The 27,008-nt window shown below is 50.2% G+C and overlaps 1 protein-coding gene across 3 annotated transcripts in view; it reads left to right on the top strand.

The window, feature by feature from the left end:
- vps8 (VPS8 subunit of CORVET complex) overlaps positions 1–27,008 on the top strand; it is a 1,010,867-nt gene that overhangs the window by 101,095 nt on the left and 882,764 nt on the right. For all 3 annotated transcript variants that reach the window (XM_072480702.1, XM_072480693.1, XM_072480711.1), the window contains exons 14-16: positions 3,018–3,188; positions 21,122–21,196; positions 22,458–22,493. In XM_072480702.1, the coding sequence (XP_072336803.1) occupies positions 3,018–3,188; positions 21,122–21,196; positions 22,458–22,493 (282 nt within the window). The remainder of the gene's footprint in view (positions 1–3,017; positions 3,189–21,121; positions 21,197–22,457; positions 22,494–27,008) is intronic.

The raw sequence follows: 27,008 nt of genomic DNA, 5'->3' as shown, positions 1-27,008 counted from the left end.
TCACTGTCGAAGGCAGGGATAATGTGATGGGTGGTGCGGTAGCACAGTAGTTAGCACGGTTGCTTCACAGCACCAGGGAACCTGGTTCGATTCCCGGCTTGGGTAACTGTCTGTGTCGATTTTGTATGTTCTCCCAGGGTCTGTGTAGGTTTCCTCTGTGCGCTCCGGTTTCCTCCCACAAGTCCCGAAAGACGTGCTGTTGGGTGACTTGGACAATCTGAATTCTCCCTCAGTGTACCCGAAGAGGCGCCAGAATGTGGTGATTAGGGGATTTTCACAGTAACTTCATTGCCGTGTATGTCGCCGACATCCCCCTCAGAATATCACGACCGCATCCTAACATGTGCACCAGCTCCGGATAAACCTGACCCTGAGCTTAGCATCTAGCTGGGTCCTGGGATCCAGTAGACTTCGACTGCTGTCTCGTCTGGGCATTCATGCCTCCACCTGATGTGCATTGGCAGCTGTGTGGTGTTCATCAGATTGTGCCCCAGAAGCCTGTCCACTACTGTCGCCCGTGAGGTGTGTGTTTCTGCGCCAGTAGAGAGTGCGGATGACAGCTGTGTCGCAAAAAGGGTGGTTTCCTTGGAGCTCTCCGAGGTGTTCTCGTGGGAGGGGATGGGTGGGGTTGGGGTAGGTGATGGGGAGTATGGGGTGTGTGGGGGGTATGGAGAGTATGGCAGGGGAGGGATGGAGAGTCTGTGGTGGGGGAATGGGGATTAGGGTTAGGGGACTTGGTGGCACTGCTGGACATGGGTAGGCCAGGGCACAGAATGGTGCTGACGGTGCCAGGAGCATTCTCGGAGGGGTCGGGGATGGCAGGCCAAGGAGCCGGTGCCAACCCACCCTTGCGACCCGGTGGAGGTTGTTGACTTTCTCACGGAACTGAGTGCCGGTTTCCTAGTGACGCTCCCCGAGCTGACGACCGCTGCCACTTCCACCCAGGTGGCACTGGCTGCCCTGTGGCTCACCCTCAGATCCTCGAGGAAATAGGGCATCCGCTGGTCTCGACAGCATTCAAGAATCTCGGCAGTACGGTATCCCGAATCGTGGGCCTGGTCTCCTTGGTGGCATGGCTGGGAGCTGTGTCGGGTTGGTTATGCAGGAGTGATTTAAGTGTTGCTCTCCCTTGATAGTGGGGGCTGGTGAGCACGATCACGCCGAATCAGCCGGCGGGACAGTTATTTGTAGCGTGTAGACAGTGGATCCTCGTTAAGTGGATCAATTAACGTTTTATAGTGGTCACGGCCTCGCCGGGCCGAGCGTCGGGAAGCTCAAGGCAGTTCCCGCTGGCTACCACACTTTGAAACTTTCCCATTAAATCGTGCCCAGAAATTCCTGTTTCCCAGTGTGTATGGGTAAATGAAGTGGTCCATTGCTCCTGTCCAGTAGTGCTGATCAGTGGCAATGTCCACTGGTGCTTGATTGGGCCCTATTGAAATAGTGAATGACTGGGACATATCTGTCATCATTGTTTTTAAATATATATGGAATACGTTTAATAAATAGTATATTTGTTCATCTAAATTTTCTCTCCGATTTTTGCCTTCTGCTTCTGAAGATGTTTGGGGAAGCTGTGCATTTTTACATTGTATTTGGGATGAGTGCTAACTTTGATATTTTCCTTTTACATCTTGAGTAGGCCCTTGGAATGCATTCTCCTGCAATGTGTTTCTTCCCAGCCTCTTGGGTTACAAGTATGGTGAAGTTAGCCAGTGGCTAGTGTTGTGGGAAAATCAACCACTTCGGGAGACTTGCTGTGTTCAATCAGTGCAGTTTATTGTTACACGAAGCTTCGGGAGAAAGCGTACGTACCGCGGTACGGTAGCCAGCCTTTCTTGTGATTTGAATGGCAGTCATTCATTTTATACTTTGGGTTCACAATGAGCTCAGATACAAAACAATTATCACCTTGTTATCTTTAAACATTTTATAGATTGTACATCGATATTTGTAAGCGTTTTGCCATTTACACATGGTTATAGTTAAAGAGGTTTTACAGGTTACAGGTAGCAGCAGGAAAGCAGTATCGATTATCCCTTTGTTTTAGGTAATGGCCCAAGACATTTGTATTAGCATATCATTGTGTACACCTTGGCTGAAGTCAGCTTTATTCAAGTGGTGTCCCGCATTTATGTATTTCTTAATCTTCCTGTCTGGCTCCCTTTGTCCTGGATCTGTTCCTATCTGTCCCACTGGCACCCCGCTGGGCTCCAGGCATCAGTTATGTCTGCTTTATTCTCTGTGTCTCCATCTTGTGTGTCAGGCAGCCATCTTCTGTGCCAAGTGCCCTTCTGAACCATTTCCCACTTCAGCTAGTAATTATTTATTTAATTGTGACTGGATGGCAAGTGTGCCATTTGTGCATCTACACCTGCGATTTTCTCCACAAGCTGTTGAGCTTCCTACCAGAGCTACCTCGTTGTGGAAGTTTGAAAGTTAAAAAAAAAAAATATATAGAGTACCCAATTCATTTTTTCCAATTAAGGGGCAATTTAGCGTGTTCAATCCACCTACCATGCACACCTTTGGGTTGTGGGGGCAAAACCCACGCAAACACGGGGAGAATGTGCAAACTCCACATGGACAGTGACCCAGAGCCGGGATTGAACCTGGGACCTCGGTGCTGTGAGACTGCACTGCTACCACTGCGCCACCGTCCTGCCCTGAAGTTTGAAAGTTCTTGCAGAGAGGGAGAAAGAGGTTAGTATATCCTGATGGACACTCACGTGTGTGGCAGTGTAGCTGAACTAAAATACAGAACAAGATGGGCAGTGGCCTAAACCTTTGGCACCTATCCAATCTCTCATCAATAATTAGTACAAAGCACAGCAAAAACATAAAACGGAAAAAGGAATAAAGGTTGGCAATAATATTCAGACAATAAGACAAAGTAATCAAATAATCAATTGAAATGATGCATTTTCTCTTGGTTCCTTAGCTTGGGTACTCTTCACACTTTTTTTGAATGACAAAAGAAGATTTTATCATCAGCTTAATCCTTTCTGTGCCCACAGTGGATCAATTCTCGGACATTGGCTCTACTGGACAGTGCAGAGAAGCTGCATGTGGTGGACCGCCATAGCCAAGAAGAGCTGGAGATGGTGGACATTGCTGAAGTTCAGCTGGTTTACAACAGCAGCCACTTCAAATCTCTCGCGACTGGTGGAAATGTTAGCCAGGCTTTGGTAAGAACTCACAAAACTTTGATTTGTCCCAATCTGCTTTCTGAGTTAATTGTTTTCTGTTATTCTTTCGTTGGTGATCAGCTGGATGCTGCTTTCCCTGGTTGGGTCAGAGCAGCGTTGTGACCATCAGTCTCATTAGATAACATGCTGCACTTCTGTGAAGCAAATTAAGTGATTATACTTGTCTGCTGGCAGTAAGGGCTGCTTTCATTATCTGTGTGTGCCCCTGGCTCCTCACCGATCTTAGGAAATATCCTTGCATGTTTCAAACGTGAAAGCATCTGCTTGTACTGGGAAAATGTCATTGAACTAGTTTTTACCCCCAGTTGAAAGTCATCCATCGTGATTATGTAGGGGGCTGAGTCGTTGTAATTAGCGAGAGAACTGAGCTTGGCCTGACAGTCAGGGTATTTTTCCTATACAAATCGATTTTTCAGTGGTATTTTCCTGCATACATACCTTTGGAGCCACTGTGACAAAATTAGCTTTTATTCTGCATTAAAAGGGGAACATTCTGCATTTATTTGTGTCGCACACACAAGAATAATATGTTTTAAAAATAAATTAAAATAGGAGTTGTTTTGCACGAATTAAGTACAGTGTGATGATTGGAGCTGCCTGCAAGTTGTGACCATGTACTTTAAGCTGTATATTAACTCGGAACTTGTTTTGGGGGTAGAGGGTGATAGAGGTTAGCTAGAATATATTTTCATTTGTAGGTTCTAGCTCACACCCGTCAGATGTAGGAACGATTTCAAAAGAAATAGATCACTGGGTGGATAGGAGACTATTGTTTATGAGAATTATTTTGATTGGTCATGTGTAAAGAAAGTTTTATCATCAGGTTACCTTGCATTGATATCAAAACAAAGGCAACGCACGGCTGGAGAGTAGCTCTGCAATGTCAACGTCTCTGCTTTACACTGCTGTAGCTATGACGGGTGAGTCGGTGCACAATTCTCTTTGTAACAACCTTCAAAGCATCAGCTGAAAGCGACTGAAAAGACCACAGGAAGTCTGATTGTTTCAAACTTTTATTGTGTAAGTCACGTATGGCCCTGATAATTTCTTGCTGTGTCTTCTCTTCATCTGTGACTGTGATGATCTTGCCCATAGTTTTTGTTCACAGTTAAAAAACTTGGTATTGTGGCATTACTGTCTTTCAGGATGTTACAGATGGGCATTTCACACAGTCACTGGTACTGTTGCTAACTTTTGGTTGGTTCAATTGGCTCTGTTTTATAACCTTTGCTCTCGAGTCGCCAGGTATCTCTATGATACCGCCACGAGGTTCAAGTCCAAGTACTGATCAATAACTCAATACACCGATTAGTAAGGTTCAAATCAAAGCACATTTATTATACACAGTAATCGCTACTCATGCACAAATTCTACGTCTAAGCTACTTCTACGACTAACAGGCCTATACTTAGCTTCGGACTGGCCCACCAGGTCAGGGGAACAAATGGCCTTTCGTTCTGGTTATGAGTCTTCAGGATTCGAAGTTGGTACGGATTGGTAGCTAGGAGCGCCTATCTCGTAGCGAGCGTTGACTTAAGACTTACTGGATATCGCCGGCAGTTGAACCGGTCACGGTCAAGGTTGGTTCGCGTTGCTGAGTGACCCGGTCAAAAAGAACAATTTGAACTTGGGGGCTTAACTTTATAGTCCCCAGGGGCTTCCCGCCTTTCGGGGCGTACCCTGTACCTGGTTCCAAGTGATTGGACTTCGTTCCAATTGCTTGGTTCGATTTCTCCAATACTGGAGCGGTTCCCTGATCGATGGGCGGTCTTGAGGTGTCCGTTAACCTCTTTTGTGTTGGCTCCTGCTGGCGTCGGGGAGTCTGGCTTAGCTTTGTTTGTCTCAAATGTTGCGATTGTTCCCGGGGATCGCTTATTAGTATGTAGATGGCTGCTCCATTATTATGCAGATGGCTGCTTGTATCGATGCTGTCTGGGCTTTTGCAGAGTTTAATACACAGTAACTTGTACCTGCTGGTTTCTGCCTGTGTTGGCTGAATTTCCCTTCAGCCTTTGCTGTCCTCCATTTTACGTCGGGAGTTGGCCAACCCAGGTGGCTACAGTACGTTACACCATAAATAAAGGGAAATTATTAGTGTTGTGGTATGTTAGTCCACTTATAACTTGGATAAGAATTACACTTCCAATGAACCAATGGATTTCGTCTAGATTTGGTTTTTTGGAGGCCAATGAATTTTCATTTATGATTGTTATTTTCTGTGCGAAACGTGCCTGTCAAGGGATTCTGGATCATGGGTGACTTGTCACTCACAGAATCTGCTTTTCTGCAGAAATAAAAGGCTAAGGATTGTGATGGCCCTTGTAATTTTGGAGAAAAGACTATATTTTACCATGGGGCAAAGGTCCCTTTAAGAACTCAGTTTCTTGAGGATCCAATTTATAGTAAAACACCTAGCTGCTGGTAACTGATCATGTGATGAAGTTGCTTGGGAGATAAATAATAGGGAGAAGGACTCAACAAGTTATATACAGTGTAAATAGCTTCCTGACAGTGGTTCTGCATTCAAGCAGTTTGGTTTTGTGTTTTACACCAAGCTGGTAGCTGGAGAACATCTCTCTCAAAGTTCAGTTGGCATTTTATGTGTTGGTTAAAAGAGAGTAAAATTCTTGTTAACTGAAGGACTCCTAACAGTGAGTTGAACTTCTGGTATAGCCAAGAGGAGAGAGAGCCTTTTCGAATCACAACTTCAGAGTTAAAGAATATTAGAACCAACCGAGTTCTGACCTAAGGTAATTAAGCTTAAGACTCTAGAGACACCTTTGTTGAACTCTGCATAACAACTGGAGGATGGCTGGAGGAAAGTTGAAAAGAAAACCTTGCTGGAAGTAAGCGGAATGTCCAAGTTATCTCAACCCTTATACGAATTTTCAAAGCAGTACTCAGACAAAGCAGTTAATCTTCAAAATTTTGTTAAGGATTTGACTGAGTTTGTCAGAGGTGCAAGTTAAATGGGTGCAGGAGGAAAGTGGGGTTAAGGAGGTTGGATTAGAGTACAAATAACTGTGTTCATAGAATTTAATTTGCAGTGCAGAAGGAGGCCATTCAGTCCATTGAGTCAGCACTGGCCCTTGGAACGAGCACCCTAATTAAGCGCACGCCTCCACCCTGTCCCTGTAACCCAGTTACGTCACCTATCCTTTTGGACACTGAGGGGAAATTTAGCATTGCCAATCCACCTAACCTGCACATCTTTGGACTGTGGGAGGAAACCGGAGCACCCGGAGGAAACACATGCAGACACGGGGAGAAAGTGCAAACTCCACACAGACAGTCACCCGAGGCCGGAATTGCACCTGGGAATCTGGAGCTATTAGGCAGCAGTGCTAGCCACCGTGCCACCTCGTTTGCTGGGACGAGTGTGTGTGGGGATTCTAATGTATATATGCGGCTGCAGCTTATCAACCTCCCGAGTGTCAATCACGGAACTGGTGAATCCCACACCATTTTTCATTGGAATCAATTGCCCCTCCACAGTTGCTGAATCAATCCAGGTTCGACATCAGTTCTTCTGCTGTGAAAGTCCAGGAATTCTACCCCGGCGTCAACACTTAGTCTCAAAAACGTAGAAGCCTGCCCCTGGTGTTTTAGTTCCCATAAGAAAATGCATTATCGCTCTCTCCAAGATCATATCTGGAAAATTGCCTGGACGTGTCCTTTAATTGGTCATATTTTGGTCATGGGAGTGCAACATCAAACTAACCTCCATGAGTGACTCTTCAATTTTCAGATTATCTTTTGCTTAAAAAAAACATTTGACACTGTTTGAGAAAGAGTAGACCTGGTATTCTGCGCATTGACAGGATCCCCATTTTTTGATTGCCCTCTGACAAATTTACGACAGAAGAGAAGGAAACAATTATTTAATTTTAACAGCAAACACAGCACAGGTCTGAGTACTGAAAATTGTGCAACATTTGGGCTCACATCATATTGTAGTTTTATCACAACATAAGTCCACAGACACACTAAACTAACTGTGCATTAAGTAATCCAGTGGAGATGATTGCAGCTTCATTGGAAGCTGGCAGGCACATTAGAAAGTGAGTCATTTCAAAGTTGGAAAGGTTATATTTGTCAGTGTAGTCATGTGTGAGACCTGCACATCAGGAACTGAAGTCATTGGAATAACATAAGAGTGTCCTTTTCCATTCACCTTTCTATTCCATTTGGGAATTCAGGCTGTCTTGTGGCAAGAGCAGGATTTGACCTCTGCCTAACTGTGATGCGCTGTAATGTCCTCTATTCTGGGGTCATTTAGCTGAATGGTTCCTTCTGATTCTGGGACACTCTTAATCCCTGCAGCTAAAAGATTTACAAAATTCCAGTCATTTGTATGGACAGAATTCTAAGCATGCAGTGGGATATTGATTGAAAGCAAACTGGGGACTCGTTTGCTTCTGTTAGCAGTCTTTCTTGAAAGACATTGGTTTTAATGATACACAAAAAGCATGTTTTAAAGATTGACAGTGTTTAATATCTAATGCAAGATGTCAGAGCTCTGTTAGTTAGATATAATGTAAACATATCTCAATGAGTGCAGGGCAAGTTAATTGAGACAACTAATGGGCTATGTATTTTTTGATGTAACCATATGGAGGGAACATTTTTGCCACTGCTAATTTTAGATAGAGATCAGTGAGAATATAAAGTGCTGTTCCACTTAAAGCAAAGTGGTATTAAATGAATAAGTGAAGTTTTCCATTACTAATTTGAGTTTAATTTAACGTCCTACACAATGCAGCTATAATTTATACGATAATATGCAGAGCTCCTCAAGAGTTTATATTGATCAATGGAAAGTGATTAAAATTTTTGCTGGCCAAAGCAACCATGTCATGTTGTTCAGAAGTCACCTTTCTTGTAATCCTAGATTATAATGGTGCATCATGTGAAATCATTAAGCTACCGGCAACATCAAATACCTTTTTTGGTATGCTGCTATTTGATAAATATTGTAAAACAGAGTGCATTGAATCAGTCATAAATCTGACCAAGCGGTCTGTGTAGTGCAGTTGAGTGTTCCACAGTGGCACAGTGGTTAGTGCTGTTGCCTTACAGCACCAGGGACTCGGGTTCAATTTCAACCGTGGGTGACTGTGTGGTGTTTGCACGTTCTCCCTGTGCCTTCGTGGGTTTCCTCCGGGTGCCCCATTTTCCTCCCACAGTCCAAAGATTTGCAGGTTAGGTGGATTGACCATGCTAAATTACCCTAGTGTCCAAAAGATTAGGTAGGGTTACAGAGATGGGGAGTGGGCATGGGGTGCTCTTTCGGAGGGTCGGTGCAGACTTGATGGGTTGAATGGCCTCCTTCTGCACTGCAGGATCCTATGATTCCAGTTATGGTTAACAATGCTGCCTGTGACGCATAGAATGTACAGTGCAGAAGGAGGCCATTCGGCCCATCGAGTCTGCACCGGCCCTTGGGAAAGAGCACCCTACCCAAGTCCACACCTCCACCCTATCCCTGTTACCCCACCCCACCTTTTTGGACATGAAGGGCAATTTAGCATGGTCAATCCACCTAACCTGCACATCTTTGGACTGTGGGAGGAAACCGGAGCACCCGGAGGAAACCCACATAGACACGGGGAGTACGTGTAGACTCCGCACAGACAGCGACCCAAGCCGGGAATCGAACCTGGGACTCTGGAGCTGTGAAGCAACTGTGCTACCGTGCTGCCCTGTGCTCCAAAACTCTGTGTTTCTACTTTACAATTATTTTCCTCAAAGAATGTATGAATTGTTTCATGCTGAGGTATCTGGGCGTCATCTTGTTTATACTGTCATCAAACACATCTGTGAAGTTTGTCAAAACGTGTTGCAAGTGTTGGACATCATACTGACCATTGATTTTAGTTGTAAATTCTGTTTATTGATTTTTAAAAGAGGAAAGGAGCAGATAAACACGGTACCATACAGAACCATAATGCAACTTTCTTTCCCCCCCATAAACAGGCAAACAAACAAAAACGACACAAAAAAACACAGTAAAATTAACAGTCGACAGCAAAGAACTCGAAAGAAAGAGACAAATGGGTGCCATATACAAAAACATTTCTCAGTGGATCCCCTTATGGCATACTTAATCTTCTCCAAATATGGAAAAGACATTACAGTTGGTAGATCCAGGAGAGCCCTCCCCTGGGATTCGCAACTGCTGTTATGCCTCGCGAAGTCTAACCCGGTCTCACGAATCGCTGCGATTGGAGTCCTGCCCACAATGGGCGGTTTAAGAACCCACTTTGTTGTGCTGATGCGGGATCAATTGGCCACCCGGCATCTATCGGCCTCACCGAGGTGTCCCCAGTCAGGCTATGTTCAGTACTAGTCCCACACGAGCAGGGATCAGGCAGAACTATACCTTGGGAGGGGGTGGGGGGGGGAGAGAGCGATTGGAGGCATCAGGGTGGTTGGCCTCCAGGCAAGGTGGCACTCTGCATTGCTAGTGCCAGCCGGGCATCTTGGCATTGCCATCCTGGCAGTGCCACCTGGGTGCCATCCTGGCACTGCCAGGCTACCCAGGTGGCACTGGCAGGGGCACTGCCAGGGTGCTAGGCTGGCATTGTGCCCACACTGGGAATCGGCCTGTGGGTGTCTTGCCTGTGTGAGGTGGGATGTGGGGCGGGCCCCTAAGGACCCCCCCCAAAAAAAATGAGTGGGGGATCTGAAGATTGCGTTGGGGGTTCAAGAGATTGGAACGTTGTTTAAAAATGGAGTCCAGATTTCTTTCTACACTGAGCAACTCCGACGAACAGAGCAGGAAATGGTGCTAAGTGCAGCCTTGGGCGTGGGGGGAGGAGGTAGGGTGTTCCCTGACGCGGCTTGAAAACAAGACAGAGTGCCGGTAGATAGTGGGGTCGTGCCTGGCACCATAAGCACTATAATCCCACCCAGAACGTACTCCTGTTTTATTTTGGTTAGATCGTGCCCTAAGTCTTCCAACCAGGATGAAGCAGTGGGACTTCCAGGTTAATAAAATTTCATCTAGGGCCTATTAATGACGTCTGCTTCAATCTTAGTGAATCTGACAGTGCAGATGAGACTCCATAGACTGCTATCAAAGGACAAAACTTTGGAAAGAGTATCAAAGATGATGATCAAAAACCAGCCAGCTTCGGGCAAGAACATGTGGGTATGGTCTACAGGGCCATGTACGCATCTGTGTTTTAGTGACGCTGTCATGGACATTATATTTTAAAGAGTAAATATTTCTGTGGCAACTCATTACCAATTTAATTTGTGGTCTCTGGTGCTCGGCTTTCTACTGTCCTGTTTTCTCTTTTAAGGAGGGAGGGAAATGAAGTTTTGCGCACTGGTCAGGAACATAAGACCCATTTTTCTTTTCAGCCCGTTGAACCATGTCATGAACACCCTTCTGTGGCTAACGAGTCCTAACGGGACTTGAATACGGAGCTTTCAGCCCAGAGGTAGGGACGCAACCACTGTGCCACAAGATCTGCTAATTCCACATTACAAACAGGGGAATAGATGTTGTCGACTAATGGCATGCACAGTGAGACAAGGTGGCTGAGTGATTCAGACAATTGCCGACTAACCCATTTTAACTTTGCCATCCTGGTTTGCAACAGCTCCCAAATTGTGCCCAGATTAACTGAGTAAGTGTATTTTATTCCTCTGCCATTCTCATGGGATCCCTAGCTTTATAAATAGTCATGTTTACAAAAGCAAGGAACTTGCACATTACTGAAAATTACCCGGGAGCTTGGGGAGCCGATAGTTCTTTCTCCATGGCACTGCCTTAGCCAATCAGTGTCAATTTAGCAACTGATCAGCACCTTTTCTCCTGTAGTATAAATTGTTGTGAATGTTTGAAATTTGGAATTCTTGTGGTGTTCTGATGAATGCAAGATAAAAAGCTCCAACAGCATGTCTCTCTTTTCAGCATTATTCATATTCTGTACTACCGAAAGCAAGGGAGGTATGCTAGCCCTTTATAAGCCATTGGTTAGACTACAGTTAATGTTGCGTACATTTCTAGGGCACCAAACTTTAGAAAGGATGTCAAGCTCTTGGGGTGCAATGAGATTTGCAAGAACTATATCGTAGATGAGGGATTTCAGTTGTGTGGAGAGATAAGAGAAGCTGGGATTGATTATCTTAGAATAAACCAGAGAAGATTTCATTCTCAAGATTTCATTGACCTAACAAACTTCAGTAGTCCCAATGTATAAAACTGCTATACTACAGCAACAAGACCTGTGAAAGTAACATTATTTATTAATGATTTAATAGGTGTACAAAATTATGAGGGGCAAATAAAGACAATCTGTTTCCATTGGCAGGAAAATCAACATTTAAGATGTTTAGCAAAAGAACCAGAGAGGTGATAACATTTTTTGCCATGTTCCAGAGTATATTGGGCGGAATTCTACCCCACCCCCCCATGCCGGGTGGGAGAATCGCCCGGGCGCCGCGTGAGTCCCACCACGCCGTCCCGCACGCGATTCTTCCACCCACCCCCAAACCGGCGCGGCGCAAATTGCTGCTGGGAGAATCGCCGCTTGCCGTTGGTAATGGGGGAGCGGCGATTCTCCGGCCCAGATGGGCCGAGCGGCCTGCCCAACATGACAGGTTCCCGCCGGCGCCATCCACACCTAGTCGCTGCCGGCGGGAACAGCGCGGGAACGCTGGGGGGGCGGCCTGTGGGGGGGAGAGGGGGGTTCCTGCACCGGGGTGGGGGCTCAAAAGGGGTCTGGCCCGCGATCGGTGTCCACCGATCGGCGGGCCGACCTCTCTGAAGGAGGACCTCCTTTCCTCCGCTGCCCCGCAAGATCGATCCGCCATCATCTTGTGGGGCGGCCGCGGGGAGGACGGCAACCGCGCATGCGCGGGTGACGTCATTTACGCGGTGCTGGTCGCGTCATTTACGCGGCGCCGCTTTTACACGCCGCCAAGGCCCGGCATGCGTAAATAACGTGGCGCCGCTCCTCGCCCCACGGGGGCGGGTGAATAGGGGGCTGGGAATGTCTCCGACGCCGGAGTGAAACACTCCGGTTTTCACTCTGACGTCGGGACTTAGGGCGCGATTCTCCACTCTCGCGCCAAAGTGCCCACGCCGTCGAGGTTCACGACGGCGCGAAAGGGCCCCGATCCCGACCTTTTCAGGGCCCGAAAATGGGCTAGGATCGGGGCCGCGATAACCTCGGGGGGGGGGGGGGGGGGGGGGGGGTGCGTGCCGCGAAGGCTGCGCCGTCACCACGCGACGCCCGAATGACGCGGTGCTGCGTCATAAATTGCGCACAGAGGACCCAGAGGAGAAGAAAGGAGATGGCTGAGCCCCGAAGAGCCGCACCGAGGCTCCGGGACAGGGACCTGGACACCCTGGTGGATGAGGTGGAACGGAGAAGGGACACCCTCTGCCCAAGACGTGGGCATCGGCAGCCATCTAGCGCGATGAGGCGCGGCTGGTGGGAGGTGGGCACCGCAGTCAGTGCTGTGGGGCAGATCCCCCAGATGGGGGAGCAGTGCCGCAAGAAGCTGCACGACCTCACCCGGGCTGCCAGGGTAAGTGCCATGAGGGTGCCACCTGGCGCCCCCCCCCCCCCCCAACCCGGCACCGGGGGGGGTTGGGGTTGGGAGTGATGGGGGGATTGGGGCGTCGGGGGCGGTGCTGGGGGGGACCAGGGCCGGTTGGGAGTGTTGGGGGGGATTGGGGCATCAGGGGCGGTGCTGGGGGGGGAGGTCAGGGGGGGGGTTGGGAGTGTTGGGGGGATTGGGGCATCAGGGGCGGTGCTGGGGGGGGGACCAGGGCCTGTTGGGGGGATTGGGGCATCAGGGGCGGTGCTGGGGGGACGACCAGGGGCGGTTGTGAGTGTTGGGGGGGACTGGGGCATCAGGGGCGATGTTGGGGGGGGTTGGGGGGGGGGGGGGTCACGGTGCCCAACTATCTACCCGACCCACATGAGTCCCGGGACCCCCCCCTGGAGCGAAGCCATGGCGTGCTGTCTCCTGAACCAGCAATAATGTTGTCTATATCTGCATGCCCTGATGATACCCGCCTAATGGTGATGCTTTATCCAACACCCCCCCCCCCCTCCCCCCTCACACTCTGGCCACTGCACCCCCGATCCCACCCCCCCTCACACTCTGGCCTTTGCACCCCCGATCCCCTCCCCCCTCACACTGTGCACCCACCACCACCATACACCCGGGCCACCGTGTCTAACGAACCCCGAATCTTTTATGTTCCCCAGGGCCAGCCGCCGAACCTTCAGGGACGTCTCGCCCAGGAAGCAGCGCAACATCGCCAACCGCAACTGCACCCAGGGACGCACGCCAGAGGTTGGCAGTCGGTCGGACAGGAGGGCAGACCTCACAGTCTGGGATGCAGGACCGGGACGCTCAGACCACCGGGACAGACATGAGTGAGGGGCACAGGGTGGACAGTCATGCTGAAGCCCACATCACGGCCACACACCCACTGGATCGAACTGGAGGTCAAGACGACATGGCCCGCATGGAGCTTGCGCCGGGCCATGAGGGGGACCAGTACACACCAGACTTCCTGACGGATGATGACCTCGAGCTTGCGGCACTGCTGTCTCCCACACCATTCACCATCACAGAGACACCCACCTCGGTTGGGCATATAAGTGATGAGGCTCCCGGGTCACTGTCTGGTGCGCACCCCACAGCCGAGCCGGTACAGCATGTGGAGTTTGGAGCAGCCGAGGGGCTGGACGGTCGGAGAGCAGCCCAGGCCCAGCAACCGACTGCCACCCTTACGGTTCCCGGGTTCCTGGATGTAATCGACGCATCCGGACAACAGATGCATGTGGACACCCAGGGACTGAATAACGGGATGAGGGCCATCTTCCAGGACCTGCACACGCAGCTGGAGGAGTCTATCCGCCTCCAGGAGCAGGGAGTGGTGCCGCTCATCGCAGCCACCCAGGCCGACAACGCACGGGTGGCGTCCGCGGTGGAGGCAATGGGTGAAAGGGTTTCGGCCATGGGTCACGTTCTGCAAGGCGTTGGGCTTAACGTGCACGTGTCATCCATGGCCCAGGAGAGGGCTGCCCTCTCACAGGCAGCCATCTCACAGAGCCAACACGACATTGCCGCCACTCTCGGGGCCCTGGCTGAGTCTCACCATGCCATGGCCCGGTCCTAGCAAGCGATGGCACAGTCCCAGCAGTCGGTCGTGGAGAGCATTGACCGCCTGGCGCACGTGATGGATGGCGTCGCGCACTCACAGGTCGAGATCGTACAGACCTTGGCAGGAATGTGGCACTCCCTGGGCTTGGTCTCTGCGAACATTCGGACCGTGGTCGATACCGCTGCAGGCCTCCAGGACTGGCAGCGCCAGGTGTCGGTGGTGCGATGGGGCATGTCTCCAAGCGCATCTCCGTCCCACAGTGAGGCCCGGGGGCCACCGGGCTCCCTGAGGGAGGAGGAGGTTCTGGGGCCTGTCCCGGTAGCTCCATCAAGGGACGTCCCGGTACACTCGACCTCCCCCCGTTCCGTCCCTGGCGCATCTGGTGGGGAGCGGGCTGGTCAGGGTGGCACCATGCTATCCAGCACGCCCGCCGAGCAGCCTGGCCCATCGAAGCCGGGCCGCCCCAGGAAACGTGTGCCGACGGGGAGCCATGTCGAAGGGCGTGATTCACAGCAGTCCACCTCCACCCCTGCTGTACCATCTGGGAACACACCTAGACGTAGTGGTAGGGCCCGTAAGGCAACGTCGTTGGGCACGTAAGAAGTTGGCACCGGTGCAGGGCACAGTCTAGTTGTAGTGGGTAGGGCACCTATGTTAACCACACGAATAAACACACTGTTAAATTTGACTTGTAAGACTGTGTGCTATGTCCGGTGCCAGGGGGCTCGGGAGGGTGCCCGATTGGCGTAGTGGTATACGAGCCGTTGAAGGTCTGTTCCGAATGTGCTGACCCTTTCCCGCCCTGCCTCCCATAACCGTCACCGTTGTCCTCGGTACACCGATGCCAGCCACCCCACGGGCATGTGGTGAAATATCCGTCACGAAGGCTGTGACCACCGGAGTGCATGGTTCAGCTATAGCCATGACTCAGACCTCGGCTGGCGAATCTGAGCACACAGCTCATCTCAGAACGGGCTGTCATCATTCAACATGGCACTGTTCACACCCGCTTACCCAATCATCACTGTTGTGCAATCCCGTAGTGCCGCAGTGGTAAGGTGATGTGGAATTGGTGCCGTGAACGCGGTGCGGGGGTGTGTGGAGGTGGTGGGTGCTGTGTGGTGCCCGTGTACAGGAGTGACGGTGCAAGTGGCAGTGTTTAGCGAATCCCACCCCCACAGTGCGTGAACCGTGCGGCCACCAACGCGTCGCGTGCCCGCTGTCCGCGGCGGTGCCGTCGCGCAGCCTCCTGGACGTAACGAGCAGCCGGGCAGTGTCTGTGTCCTGCGCCCCTCCCCCCACCCTGATGCGCCCCATCATCCTCATCCTCCGCATCCTCCTCGTCCCCATCCCCCTCGTTTGCGTTGGCTCCGGTGCCGTCGGGTCCTCCCTCCGACTCCTCCACCAGGTCATCTCCCCTCTGCATGGCAATGTTGTGCAGGGCACAGCAGACCACAACCATGCGACCGACCCTGTCGGGTTGGTACTGCAGGACCCCTCCTGATCGGTCCAGGCATCTGAAGCGCATCTTCAGCAGCCCGAAGCGCCGCTCCACCACACCCCTGGTTGCTGCATGGGCCTCGTTGTATAGGCTCTCCGCGTTGGTGTGAGGCCTCCGTATTGGCGTCAGCAGCCATGACCTCAATGGATAGCCCTTGTCGCCCAGCAACCAGCCCCTCAGCCGGGGGGGGTGGGGGGCATCCATCAAACATTGCGGGGATGAACGACTGTGCCAGAATGTAGGCGTCATGCACACTGCCGGGGTACTTTGCACACACGTGCATGATCTTCATGTGGGGGTCGCACACCACCTGAATGTTCATGGAGTATGCGCCCTTTCTGTTCATGAACACTTCCCTGCTGTCTGCAGGCGGGCGCATGGGGACGTGCACACCATCGATGACACCCTGGACCATCGGTATCCCGGCCACCTTGGCGAATCCACGTGCCCGTGCTTCCTGCTGTGCTCGGTCCTCAGGGAATTGAATGGACCTGTCCACAATGGCGTACAAGGCGTCGGTGACGGCCCTGATGCACCTGTGGACCGATGCCTGTGATATCCCAGATAGGTCCCCGCTCGGCGCCTGGAAGGAACCGGTCGCATAATAGTTTTGGGCCACCGTCACCTTGACGGAGACTGGTATCGCGTGTCCTCCTCCCATTCCACGTGGTGCGAGGTGCGCCACGAGCTGGCATATATGTGCGACCGTCTCCCTGCTGAACCGTAGTCTCCTCCTGCATGTGATGTCCGTTAGGGCCTCGAACGACATTCTGTCACGGTACACCCTCGGCCTTGCTGGACGGCTGGGCGCCCTGGCACCACCATCAGTGGATCCTCCTGCTCCTCCCCAAGCACTTCCTCTGCATTCCTCGCCGTCTGGCGGTCAATGTTCCCCTCGGCATCCCCCTGTACATTCGGGTCCTGAGCGCCTGCGGCCTGCGCGTCGACGACGGGCCACTCCGTGGCCATCCCCTCTGCTGCACCGGCAACCGCTGCATCTGCAGCCACTGTGGGCTGTCCGACTCTATGCTGCCGGATGGCAAACTCCAGAGCTGCAGCTCCAACCACGGCAGTGAACATCGCTGTCTGGTTGGCATACATGGTCACCTGCAGGAGGGTGGTGGGGGCAGAGAAACGACATGTTACACCAAGGTTCTTCCACACCTCGCCAGCCGGGTTGCATGGGATCCCTGTGTGCCCCGGTGGCCTGGTCACGCTGCAGCCACGCAGCCAGCCTAACACCTGGTCACTGTCTGCGCCCAACGGTCAGTTCATACCGTACTGCTCACCAGTTTGCCACTCGCCTGTGCCCATCAGCCACACGCAACCTGCGGCTGTGTCCTGGTCACCGTCCTGCCATATCAGGGCGGCTGACCTGTGGCATCCGCGGATGGACGATACCATCCACACTCTCCCTCACCCCCTCCCACCTCCACATTCTCCCTCATCCCCCCCTCCCACCTGCACACTCTCCCTCGCCCCCCCCTCCCACCTGCGCGCCGCTCCCTTATCCCCCCCCTCCCACCTGCACACTCTCCCACCCCCCCCTCCCACCTGCACACACTCCCTCGCCCCCCCTCCCACCTGCACGCTGCTCCCTCATCCCCCTCCCACCTGCACACTCTCCCACACCCCCTCCCACCTGCACGCTCTCCCACTTGCACACTCTCCCACACCCCCCTCCCACCTGCACCCTCTTCCCCCCCCCCCCACCTGCACACTCTCCCACCCCCCCTCCCACCTGCACACTCTTTCACCCCCCCTCCCATCTGCACACTCTCCCACAACCCCCCCCCCCACCTGCACACTCTCCCACAACCCGCCCCCCCCCCACCTGCACACTCTCCCACCCCCCCTCCCACCTGCTCACTCTTTCCCCCCCCCCCATCCCATCTGCACACTCTCCCACCCGCCCCTCCCACCTGCACACTCTCCCACCCACCCCCCTCCCACCTGCACACTCTCCCGCACCCCCCCCTTTGGCCGCAGCCTTCTCGGGGAAGCCGACCCGGTCTCCAGGAGCTGCGGAACAGTCCACTCACCTCCTCCCTGCTCAGCGTCAGCCAGGACGACTGGCTGACGACATTAAAAAGCAGGTGTGAACGGCGACGGCGTGAACTGGGGTCACGCCGTCGGGACTTCGGCCCATCCGGGCCTGAGAATAGCAGAGGTGCTGGAGAATCGCCATTTTGGGTGTCTCGGGCGATTCTCTGACCTGCGCTGCGCGGATCTCGACGGGGCTGTTCTCGCTGCTTGGGAGAATCGCGGGAGGGCGTCGGACTGGCGTCGCGGGAAAATTTGGCGGCCCAGGCGATTCTCCCAACCGGCGCGGGAGTGGAGAATTGGGAGTGGGAGAATTGCGCCCAATGCCTTTGAGATTGCGAGAATTCATTCCAAAAAGAGCTTTTGATATACACTTGAAAAGGAAAAAAAACCCAGAATTATAGGAAAAGAACAAGCAGTGAGACTAATTGGATAGCTCAATCTTGGCCATGCCCGAATGAATTAATTGCCATAATGCGATTTCACTAATTGCACCGGTTTCCTTCTGGCACAAGGACACTAATAGGCACATTTAAAAACTCTTTAAAAAAAATTTACAATGTTACTGACTGCTGCATCCCAGTGTAATTAGTAAATGGCTTTGTATAGTTTGAAAGTTACTTTTAGTTATTTAAAATAGGGTTACACACAAGTGATGGATGAGACATTCATTACAAACACTTACTTTTTAGGTTGGATTCTCCGCTGCATAGGGAACTCTGCTACCGGCGCCGCCAAAAAACGGTCCACTGCTTGCGGCAGTATTGAGATTTGCGCCCCGCGACAGCGGGAAGTTGCAAATTGGTCAAATTGACCCATTTGCATCCTATCAACGGGTGGGCACCGGATTCTCATAGCCTGCGATGCTCTGGTCCTCTGGGTGGGATTCACATGGACGAGAATTGGTGCAGGGATTTGCCAGCGTGGCCCTGGCACGGTGGACGTCGCGGTGGGCCAAGGCGGGAACTCTTTAAGGAAGTTGCCCAAAAAGTCCATATGAGGGCCCCCTTCCCTGCCCACAATGCAGATCCTATCCACCCCACCCCCAACAGATCCCCCGCAAGAGAGCCACCCACCAGAGACTGCCCATAAGAGGGATCCCCCTCATTGCAGAGACCCCATTACAGAAACCCCACCAAGGACCCTGCATAAGAGAGACCCCCACAAGAGCGCCCCCCCCCCCCCCCCCCAATTAGAGAGACCTCTTTTTCTCTGCAGAAAGCACTTTCCTGATTCTGATGTAGTCCAAGAGTGGTCAATCATAGCTAGATGTTTATAAACATTCTAGTTAGTTTCACAGAGGCTACTTGAGATCCACTTAACTGTGAAGGGAAATGGCGTTTGCACATTCTCCCCGTGTTTGCGTGCGTTTCACCCCCACAACCCAATCATGTGCAAGGTAGGTGGATTCAACACGCTAAATTGCCCCTGAATTGGAAAAAATTAATTGGGTACTCTAACATTTTTTTTTTTTTTTTTGAAGTGTGAAGGGAAATGAGATTAAACAATCCAGAGAACTGGGTGTGTATGTGTGGAAGCTGCCAATCACAGCCTAGTAAATCCAATTTCCCATTGATGAGGATGAAAACTTTGCAGATCAAAGGTCCGAGGGGGTTTAAATCCAGCTAATGTGGTTTTTGTTTTTGAGGAATTTGCAACTATTGCATCCTCTGCCTGAGCCAGCAAGTGTAGGACACAGGTGAATTTTAAAGCTGTGATTTTTCCCACTGTCTCTGTCGATTGCTCTCAAGCTCACAGGCAGGGGTCTCTAATGGTGGGCGTCTCTTTTATGGGGGTTTCTGGTGGGGGGTCGGGTGTCCGTTGTAAAGCCATTGAATCTCGCTATTGGGCGGCCCGATCAAAATGGAGGCCCGAGAGCAGCATTCGCGAGGGAAATCCTCGCAATTCCCGCCATGCTTAACTTTGCATGTTAAAGGATAGTGAATCGCCTCTGGATTCCCACTTCCTGCCTGAGTGCAAATCAGAGTCGATTCATCTCCTGAGGAGAACATAGTCTCCCAAACAGAGTATCCTGCCCTTTATTATAAACCTCTTTTTAGCTGTTATAACAACTTTTGAGGCCATCCAAATCTTTTCTCCTTGCATATTAACTTGCAGCAAGTGGCAGCACGGCGGTGCAGTGGTTCGCACTACTGCCTACGGCACCTAGTTCATGGGTTCGATCCCGGCCCTGGGTCACTGTCCGTGTGAGTTTGCACATTCTCCTGGAGTCTGCGTGGGTATCACCCCACGACCCAAAGATGTGCAGGGTAGGTAGATTGGCCATGCTAATTGCCCCCCAATTGGAAAGAAATAATGATTCTACTTTAACCAGATATCCACATGAATTAACAGGAGGGTTTAAATGAAAAATGTTGTGATTATTTCTTCCACTCCCACTCTCCTAAGGCCGATTATCATCTCTGCTCCCATTCTGGTTGTGATCAGCCAATTCAGTACAGACCATGGATTATCCCCAGGATACGTTTACCTCTATGGCTCAACATCAAGCCGTGAGGTCTGTTTTCCTGCCCAGGCGGTCCATCCTGCCTGGTGTCGGTTGGTCCGCCAAGCCCCGTGCTGGCCAGTTCAACCTGGCCTGCGTTGGCCGGTCTGTCCTGCCCAGCCAGTCCTGCCCGGTGCCGGTCGGCCCGTCCTGCCAGGTGCCGGTCGGCCCGTCCTGCCCGGTGCCGGTCGGCCCGTCCTGCCAGGTGCCGGTCGGCCCGTCCTGCCCGGTGCCGGTCGCCCCGTCCTGCCCGGTGCCGGTCGGCCCGTCCTGCCCGGTGCCGGCCGGTCTGTACTGCCCAGACTGTCCTGCCCGGTGTCGGTCGGCCCGCCCTGCCCGGTGCCGGTTGGTGCCGGTCGGCCCGTCCTGCCCGGTCCGGTCAGCCAGTCTGTACTGCCCAGACTGTCCTGCCCGGTGTCGGCCGGTCCATCCTGCCCAGCCCGTCCTGCCCAGCGTCATCCGGTCCGTCCTGCACCGTGTGGGCCGGTACGACCTGCCCGGTCCGTCCTGCCAGGTCCGACGTGCCCGGTGTGGGCCGGTCCCTCCTGCCCAACAAATCAATTGACGAGGCTAAAATATATTTTGGTGCAACTTAATATTTTTCTCATCGATGACCGTTTCCAGTGATTTATGGTTTCTGAGACAAATTGAAATATTATTTGTTCTGTGGCTGAGTTCTTTTTAAAAATACTTTGATTGAAGCTATTTTTTATTTCCTAAAGGCTCTGGTTGCAGAAAAGGCATGTTACCAGTCGGTCAGTGCTTACGGAGGGCAAATTATCTATCTGGGAACCAAGGTAAATTATACTGCATCATCTTCACTATTCAGATTTTGTTTGTGATTATGGTTTAAACATTAGAACAGAAGATAGGCTTCTGAATGTTCATGGATGAGTGCCAGTCTATTTGATTATTATATTCATCAAAGGATCTGGATGATTTCTGGGAAAGGATTAAATATGTTGGAACACTTCATTGACATTCCCCAACCCGAGAAAGTAGGACCCGGAAGCTGTGTTGTGCATCTTCCCAGATGAGGCTGATAATGGGAGAATTGTCATCCGTGCTCTGCTGGAATATGCAGTCGAGGAAATAGATTTTCACAACTGAATCACAATTCGAAATCTTGCTGTTCACTGCACTATGTGGACGATTGCGAGGAGGAAAGTGCCTCAATCCATTCTTGTGCCTCAACGATCGAGGAAAATTCAAACATTTTCAGATATCCGACTGTATCTGCTGTTCAGTCATTTAGTAATCTGGTCCATTTTGGACTATTCATTCCGCACACTTAATTTTCTTTATAGGCTGCTGGGAGGCACTGGCAAATTGCTAATTTCCCGGATTTGTTTATTTTCAAACCTCACTGTGTAGTACAGAAATATGTTACAACAATGAGGCCACTTAGGACCAACAGTAGCTTTATTATAGTAGTGTTTTTTTTTTAATAAACATTTTATTGGGGTATTTGTTGGTATGATAAAAACAACACAATAAACAATATACATGAAACTATAAACATAGTGCAAAAGCCGTCTCCCTCCCTTACAGGTCCCACCTTTATTAACCCCCTACTCTAAGCTAAACTAACCCCCCCACTTCTGCTGATGATTAATTTTCCACGAAGAAGTCGACGAACGGTTGCCACCTCTGGGCGAACCCTAACAATGACCATCTCAAGGCGAACTGAGGTTCCTGTAACCCTCCTATTAAACAGAAAACAATAAGCCACCCTCCCAAACTTGGACAAGAGGAATGGAGGGAAGTAATTACAGCTGCCAGACTCTGCAATCCACATTACTCCAGAGACCAATCAGCCTCTCGGGGTTCTACGATCCAGTTCTTTGGGATCTCACACACCCTCTTTACTTCTGCTCTCACAAACCCCATGAGATGAAACCTCTTGATTCCCTTGTTAAGATGCAAGACTTTGAAATTACAAAACCTCATATTTTATTTATGAATCAATTTGGTTGTGACTGATATTGCTGAATACAAGGGAAAACTAGCCTATTACTTACCAAATACAATCATTTTCTTTTCTCGCTTCCCTTGCAGTCAGTGCATGTGATTACCCTGAGGACTTGGAGGGAGGTAAGTGAAAATTGTTCACTGGCATTTTGTGGGAGGCACCTGCATAAATCTTGTTAAGTTTAAACAAAAAACCTGTGCCGTGACACATTTGAGCAGCTTGACTTGACATATAACAGTATACTCTTCCTCTTGGATTCAGCACAGTCCTAAAAAAAGTACATTCCTATCAAGTGATACCCTGACTTGAACTCCTTCAATCTCAATTGGCATTCAGGTAGCAGCATCTACCTGCCTGGTGGACTATATCCCATCCCTGGCATTCATTTTTTTTTTCTTTAAAAAAATAAAAATAAATTTAGAGTACCCAATTCATTTTTTCCAATTAAGGGGCAATTTAGCGTGGCCGATCCACCTACCCTGCACATGTTTGGGTTGTGGGGGCGAAACCCACTCAATCACGGGGAGAATGTGCAAACTCCACATGGACAGTGACCTAGAGCCGGGATCGAACTTGGGACCTCGGTGCCATGAGGCAACAGGGCTAACCCACTGCGCCACCGTGCTGCCCTTATTCCTGTCATTCATACTGACATTTGTCAGTATACCAGTGAGCAGATCCCTTTAATGCACATGGTTCTGTTTAATCACATTCTTTGCTTTTTAAGTCTTTGTTTTCATAGGAATATTTAAAAAAACATACGACACCTGTAAATGGGAATATGTCATTTGGGCTATTGAAGAACAAAGAACAATACAGCACAGGAACAGGCCCTTCAGCCCTCCAAACCTGTACTGGTCATGATATCAACCTTTGCCAAAATCTTCAGCACTTCCTTAAAGAACAAAGAGCCATTTTCTCCCACAAAGCAGTTACAATTCACTCTTTCACAAATCATATTGTACCTGTTTAATGTTTCGCAACATTTACCCACTGTGTATCGCAAAGTAAATCGAGCAACAATTCATATTAGGTGTCAGCCTTAGCTTAGTTGCCCTCTATCTTCTGTGTTATAAAGTTGCATGTTCAATCCCCAATCCAGAGAATTGAGCAGATAAGCTAGACTGAGGTTCCAGCCGAGTGCTGCGGGACTGCTTTAACCCAAAAACAGGCCATTTGGCCCAACTGGTCTAAGCTGGAGTTGATGCTCAATATGTGCCCCTCCCGTCATATTCATCGTCCATGTTGCAATATGTTATAGTTCTATGATGATGCCCAAACCCATTGTATTTTCCCTTCCCACTGACATAATTAACTCATCCCTGTTTGCTCCTCTCTCAACCTGGCTTTGTACCTTCAGATAGAAACGTAGAAAATAGGAGCAGGAGTGGGCCATTCGGCTGCACCATTCAATATGACCATGGCTAATCCTCAATTTCAACACCATAGTCCTGCACTCTCCCCATACCCCTGACACTTTTAGAGTCTAGAAATCCATCTGTTTCCTTCTTAAATATATTCAGTGACTTGGGTTCCACAGCCTTCTGCGGTAGTGAATTCCACAAGTTCACTACTCTCTGACTGAAGAGGTTGTTCCTGATCTCAGTCCTAAATGGCATTCCCCGTATCCTGAGACGGTGACTCTTTGCTCTAGATGCCCCACCCCCGCAGAGGAAACAACATTCCTTGATATCATAGAATTTACAGTGCAGAAGGAGGCCATTCGGCCCATCGAGTCTGCACCGGCTCTTGGAAAGAGCACCCTACCCAAGGTCAACACCTCCACCCTATCCCCATAACCCAGTAACCCCACCCAACACTAAGGGCAATTTAGGACACTAAGGGCAATTTATCATGGCCAATCCACCTATCCTGCACATCTTTGGACTGTGGGAGGAAACTGGAGCACCCGGAGAAAACCCATGCACACACGGGGAGAACGTGCAGACTCCGCACAGACAGCGACCCAAGCTGGAATCGAACCTGGGACCCTGGAGTTGTGAAGCAATTGTGCTATCCACAATGCTACCGTGCTGCCAGTCTGTCCAGCCCTGTCATTTTGTACATTTCAATTAGATCCCCTCTCACCCTTCTAAACTCCAGTGAATACAGGCCTAGTCAACTCAATCTCCTCATACGACACCTGTAATCCCAGGAAACTGTTTGGTGAACCTTCATTGCACTCCCTTGATGGCAAGTATATCCTTCTGGGTTATGAAGACCGAAGCTGCACAAAATAATTCATGTCTCACCAAGGCCCTGTACAGCTGTGCACGACATCTTACTCCTGTACTCAAGTCCTCTTGCAATGAATGTCAATGTACCAATTGTCTTCCTCACCACTTACTGTACCTGCATGATTGCTTTCAGTGATTGGTGCACAAGGACACCAATCACCCTTTGTACATCAGCATTTCCTAATCTATCACCATTTAGATAATACTCTATCATTCTGTATCTCCTTCCCAACTTCACATTTATCCACATTATACTGAATCTGCCATGTATCTGCCCACTCACTCAACTTGTCTAAATCGCCTTGAAACCTCTTGGCATCCTCCTCATCACTCAACATTTCCACCAAATTTTGTGTTGTTAGAAAACTTGGAAATATGACATTTGGTTCCCTCATCCAAATCATTGATAAATGTTGTGAATAGCTGGGATCCAAGCACTGATTCTTGCGGGACCCCACTCGTCACTCACTGCCTGTCACCCTGGAAAAGACAGCATCTGCGGGGAGAGAACGGAGCTCATGTTTCAAGTCTGGATGACTTTTTGTCAAAGCTGCTGGGGTGCAGCTCATCCAGCTTGTACAGGTCACATCTCCCCCAGAATCGGTCCCAATGCCTCAAATCCAATTCCTTACCTCCTCCACCATCTCCAGCCACACGTTGTAACTGCCCAATTCAGATACTTCGACCTGTCTGTTAACTCAAAGGTTTTATCCAGATGTCTGAAAAGGACCACGCAAGAATAAAATACAACCAATTTTATTGAACAAACACAATATTTAACCCGTAAATTAACCCACATAAAAATAGAAGGGATATCCAAAATTTGTTTATACTACCCATAAAGATGGCTTGGTCAAACAGTGTGTTCGATTCCCAAGTCTCTCTAGTCTGTCGTCTTGAAGGTGGGTCAAGGTCACCTCCCACACCAAGTCTTCGCTCCTGAGGGGTCTTGGGCGACGACCTTTATCCCCCTCTTCATGCCTTTCTGGAAGCTTCTCTGGCTTTCTGCCAATGAGGCCTCGGGAAGGGGGTCCCAACACCCGATGAATTCGGTGACGACCACTTGACAGGACGCCAGGACCCCATCCCAGGTGGTGTAGTTTGCATGTACCTTGTTGCCATATAACGAAATAGAGGGAACTCTTGAGTGCCCGAGAGTCTGGCTCGATCTGGGCTACCCAAAGCAAAGTTGGTGCATAACAATTGAACCGATGATCTCCTGATGGGTGAGTGACAGGGCACGTCCAGACAAGTTCTGGCAGTTTGTCTGGGTATTGTGTATTTGACTTTTGGTCAAGTCTGAATTTTCATCAGCCTGTCTGAGGTTTGACTCTAATTAATTTAAAGTGCCCAATTCTTTAATTTAAAATATGCAATGCAATCGGGCCTAAACCTACGTCATACCCGGTTACCACACACACATTCATCTGGTCTATTCTGATATTCCTGCTCTCGCTAGCACATGGCACTGGGTGTAACTCTGACATTTTTGAGATCCTGCCTTTTGATTTATTTCCTAGCTCCCTATATTCTGTTTTCAGGACCTCATCCCTCTTCTTACTTATGTCATACCAACGTGGACCATGACCTCTTGCTGTCCACCTTCCCTCTTCACAATGCACTGCAACCGCTCAGTGATATCCTTGACCCAGGCACCAGGGAGGCAACGCACCATCCTAGAGTCATGTCTGCAGGCTCAGAAAAGTCTAAATGTTCCCTTTACGATAGAATCTCCTATCACCATTGCTCTCCCATTTTTTTAATACTCTGCCCCTGTGCAGCTGAGCCACTCGTGGTGTCATGGATTTAGCTCTCGCTGAACTGCCCTGAGAAACTGCATCCCCAACAGAATCTAAAATGGAAAACCTGTTAGAGAGTGTGATGGATTCCTCCATTACTTGCCTCGTACTCTTGCTCTGTGTGGAAGTCATCCATTCCCTTTCTGCCTCTGCACTCTTTAGCTGCGGTGTGACCACCTCACTGTATGTGCTATCCACAAAAATCTCAACCTTGCGGATGCTCCACAGTGACTCCAGTCATAGCGCCAGCTCCAAAACATGGATTTTGAGTTGCTGCAGCTGGAGACAGTTCCTGCACACATGCTCACCCTGAACACTGGAAGTGTTCCTGACTTCCCACATCACACGAGAGGCCCCTTCCACAAGGCCGATCTGCCCTGCCATGACCTACCCTAAAATTACCTCCATTTACTTTTACTTCCCTAGTTTATGGTATATTAAGGACAGTAGAAATATGCTCTACTCACTTCTTTCTGAGGAAAGCTAGAAAAAGAAGAAATCACCTGGATCCTTCCTCATCGAACTCCCTCAGTCACCTAACTCCAACTTTCACAATTGCAGTCCAAAGGTGCACCCCAGTGCAGGCAAAAAAACAACCCAA

Source organism: Scyliorhinus torazame, chromosome 2 (assembly GCF_047496885.1).
Source record: "Scyliorhinus torazame isolate Kashiwa2021f chromosome 2, sScyTor2.1, whole genome shotgun sequence".
Taxonomy (NCBI): domain Eukaryota; kingdom Metazoa; phylum Chordata; class Chondrichthyes; order Carcharhiniformes; family Scyliorhinidae; genus Scyliorhinus; species Scyliorhinus torazame.
This window is presented reverse-complemented; position numbering and strand designations above follow the sequence as displayed.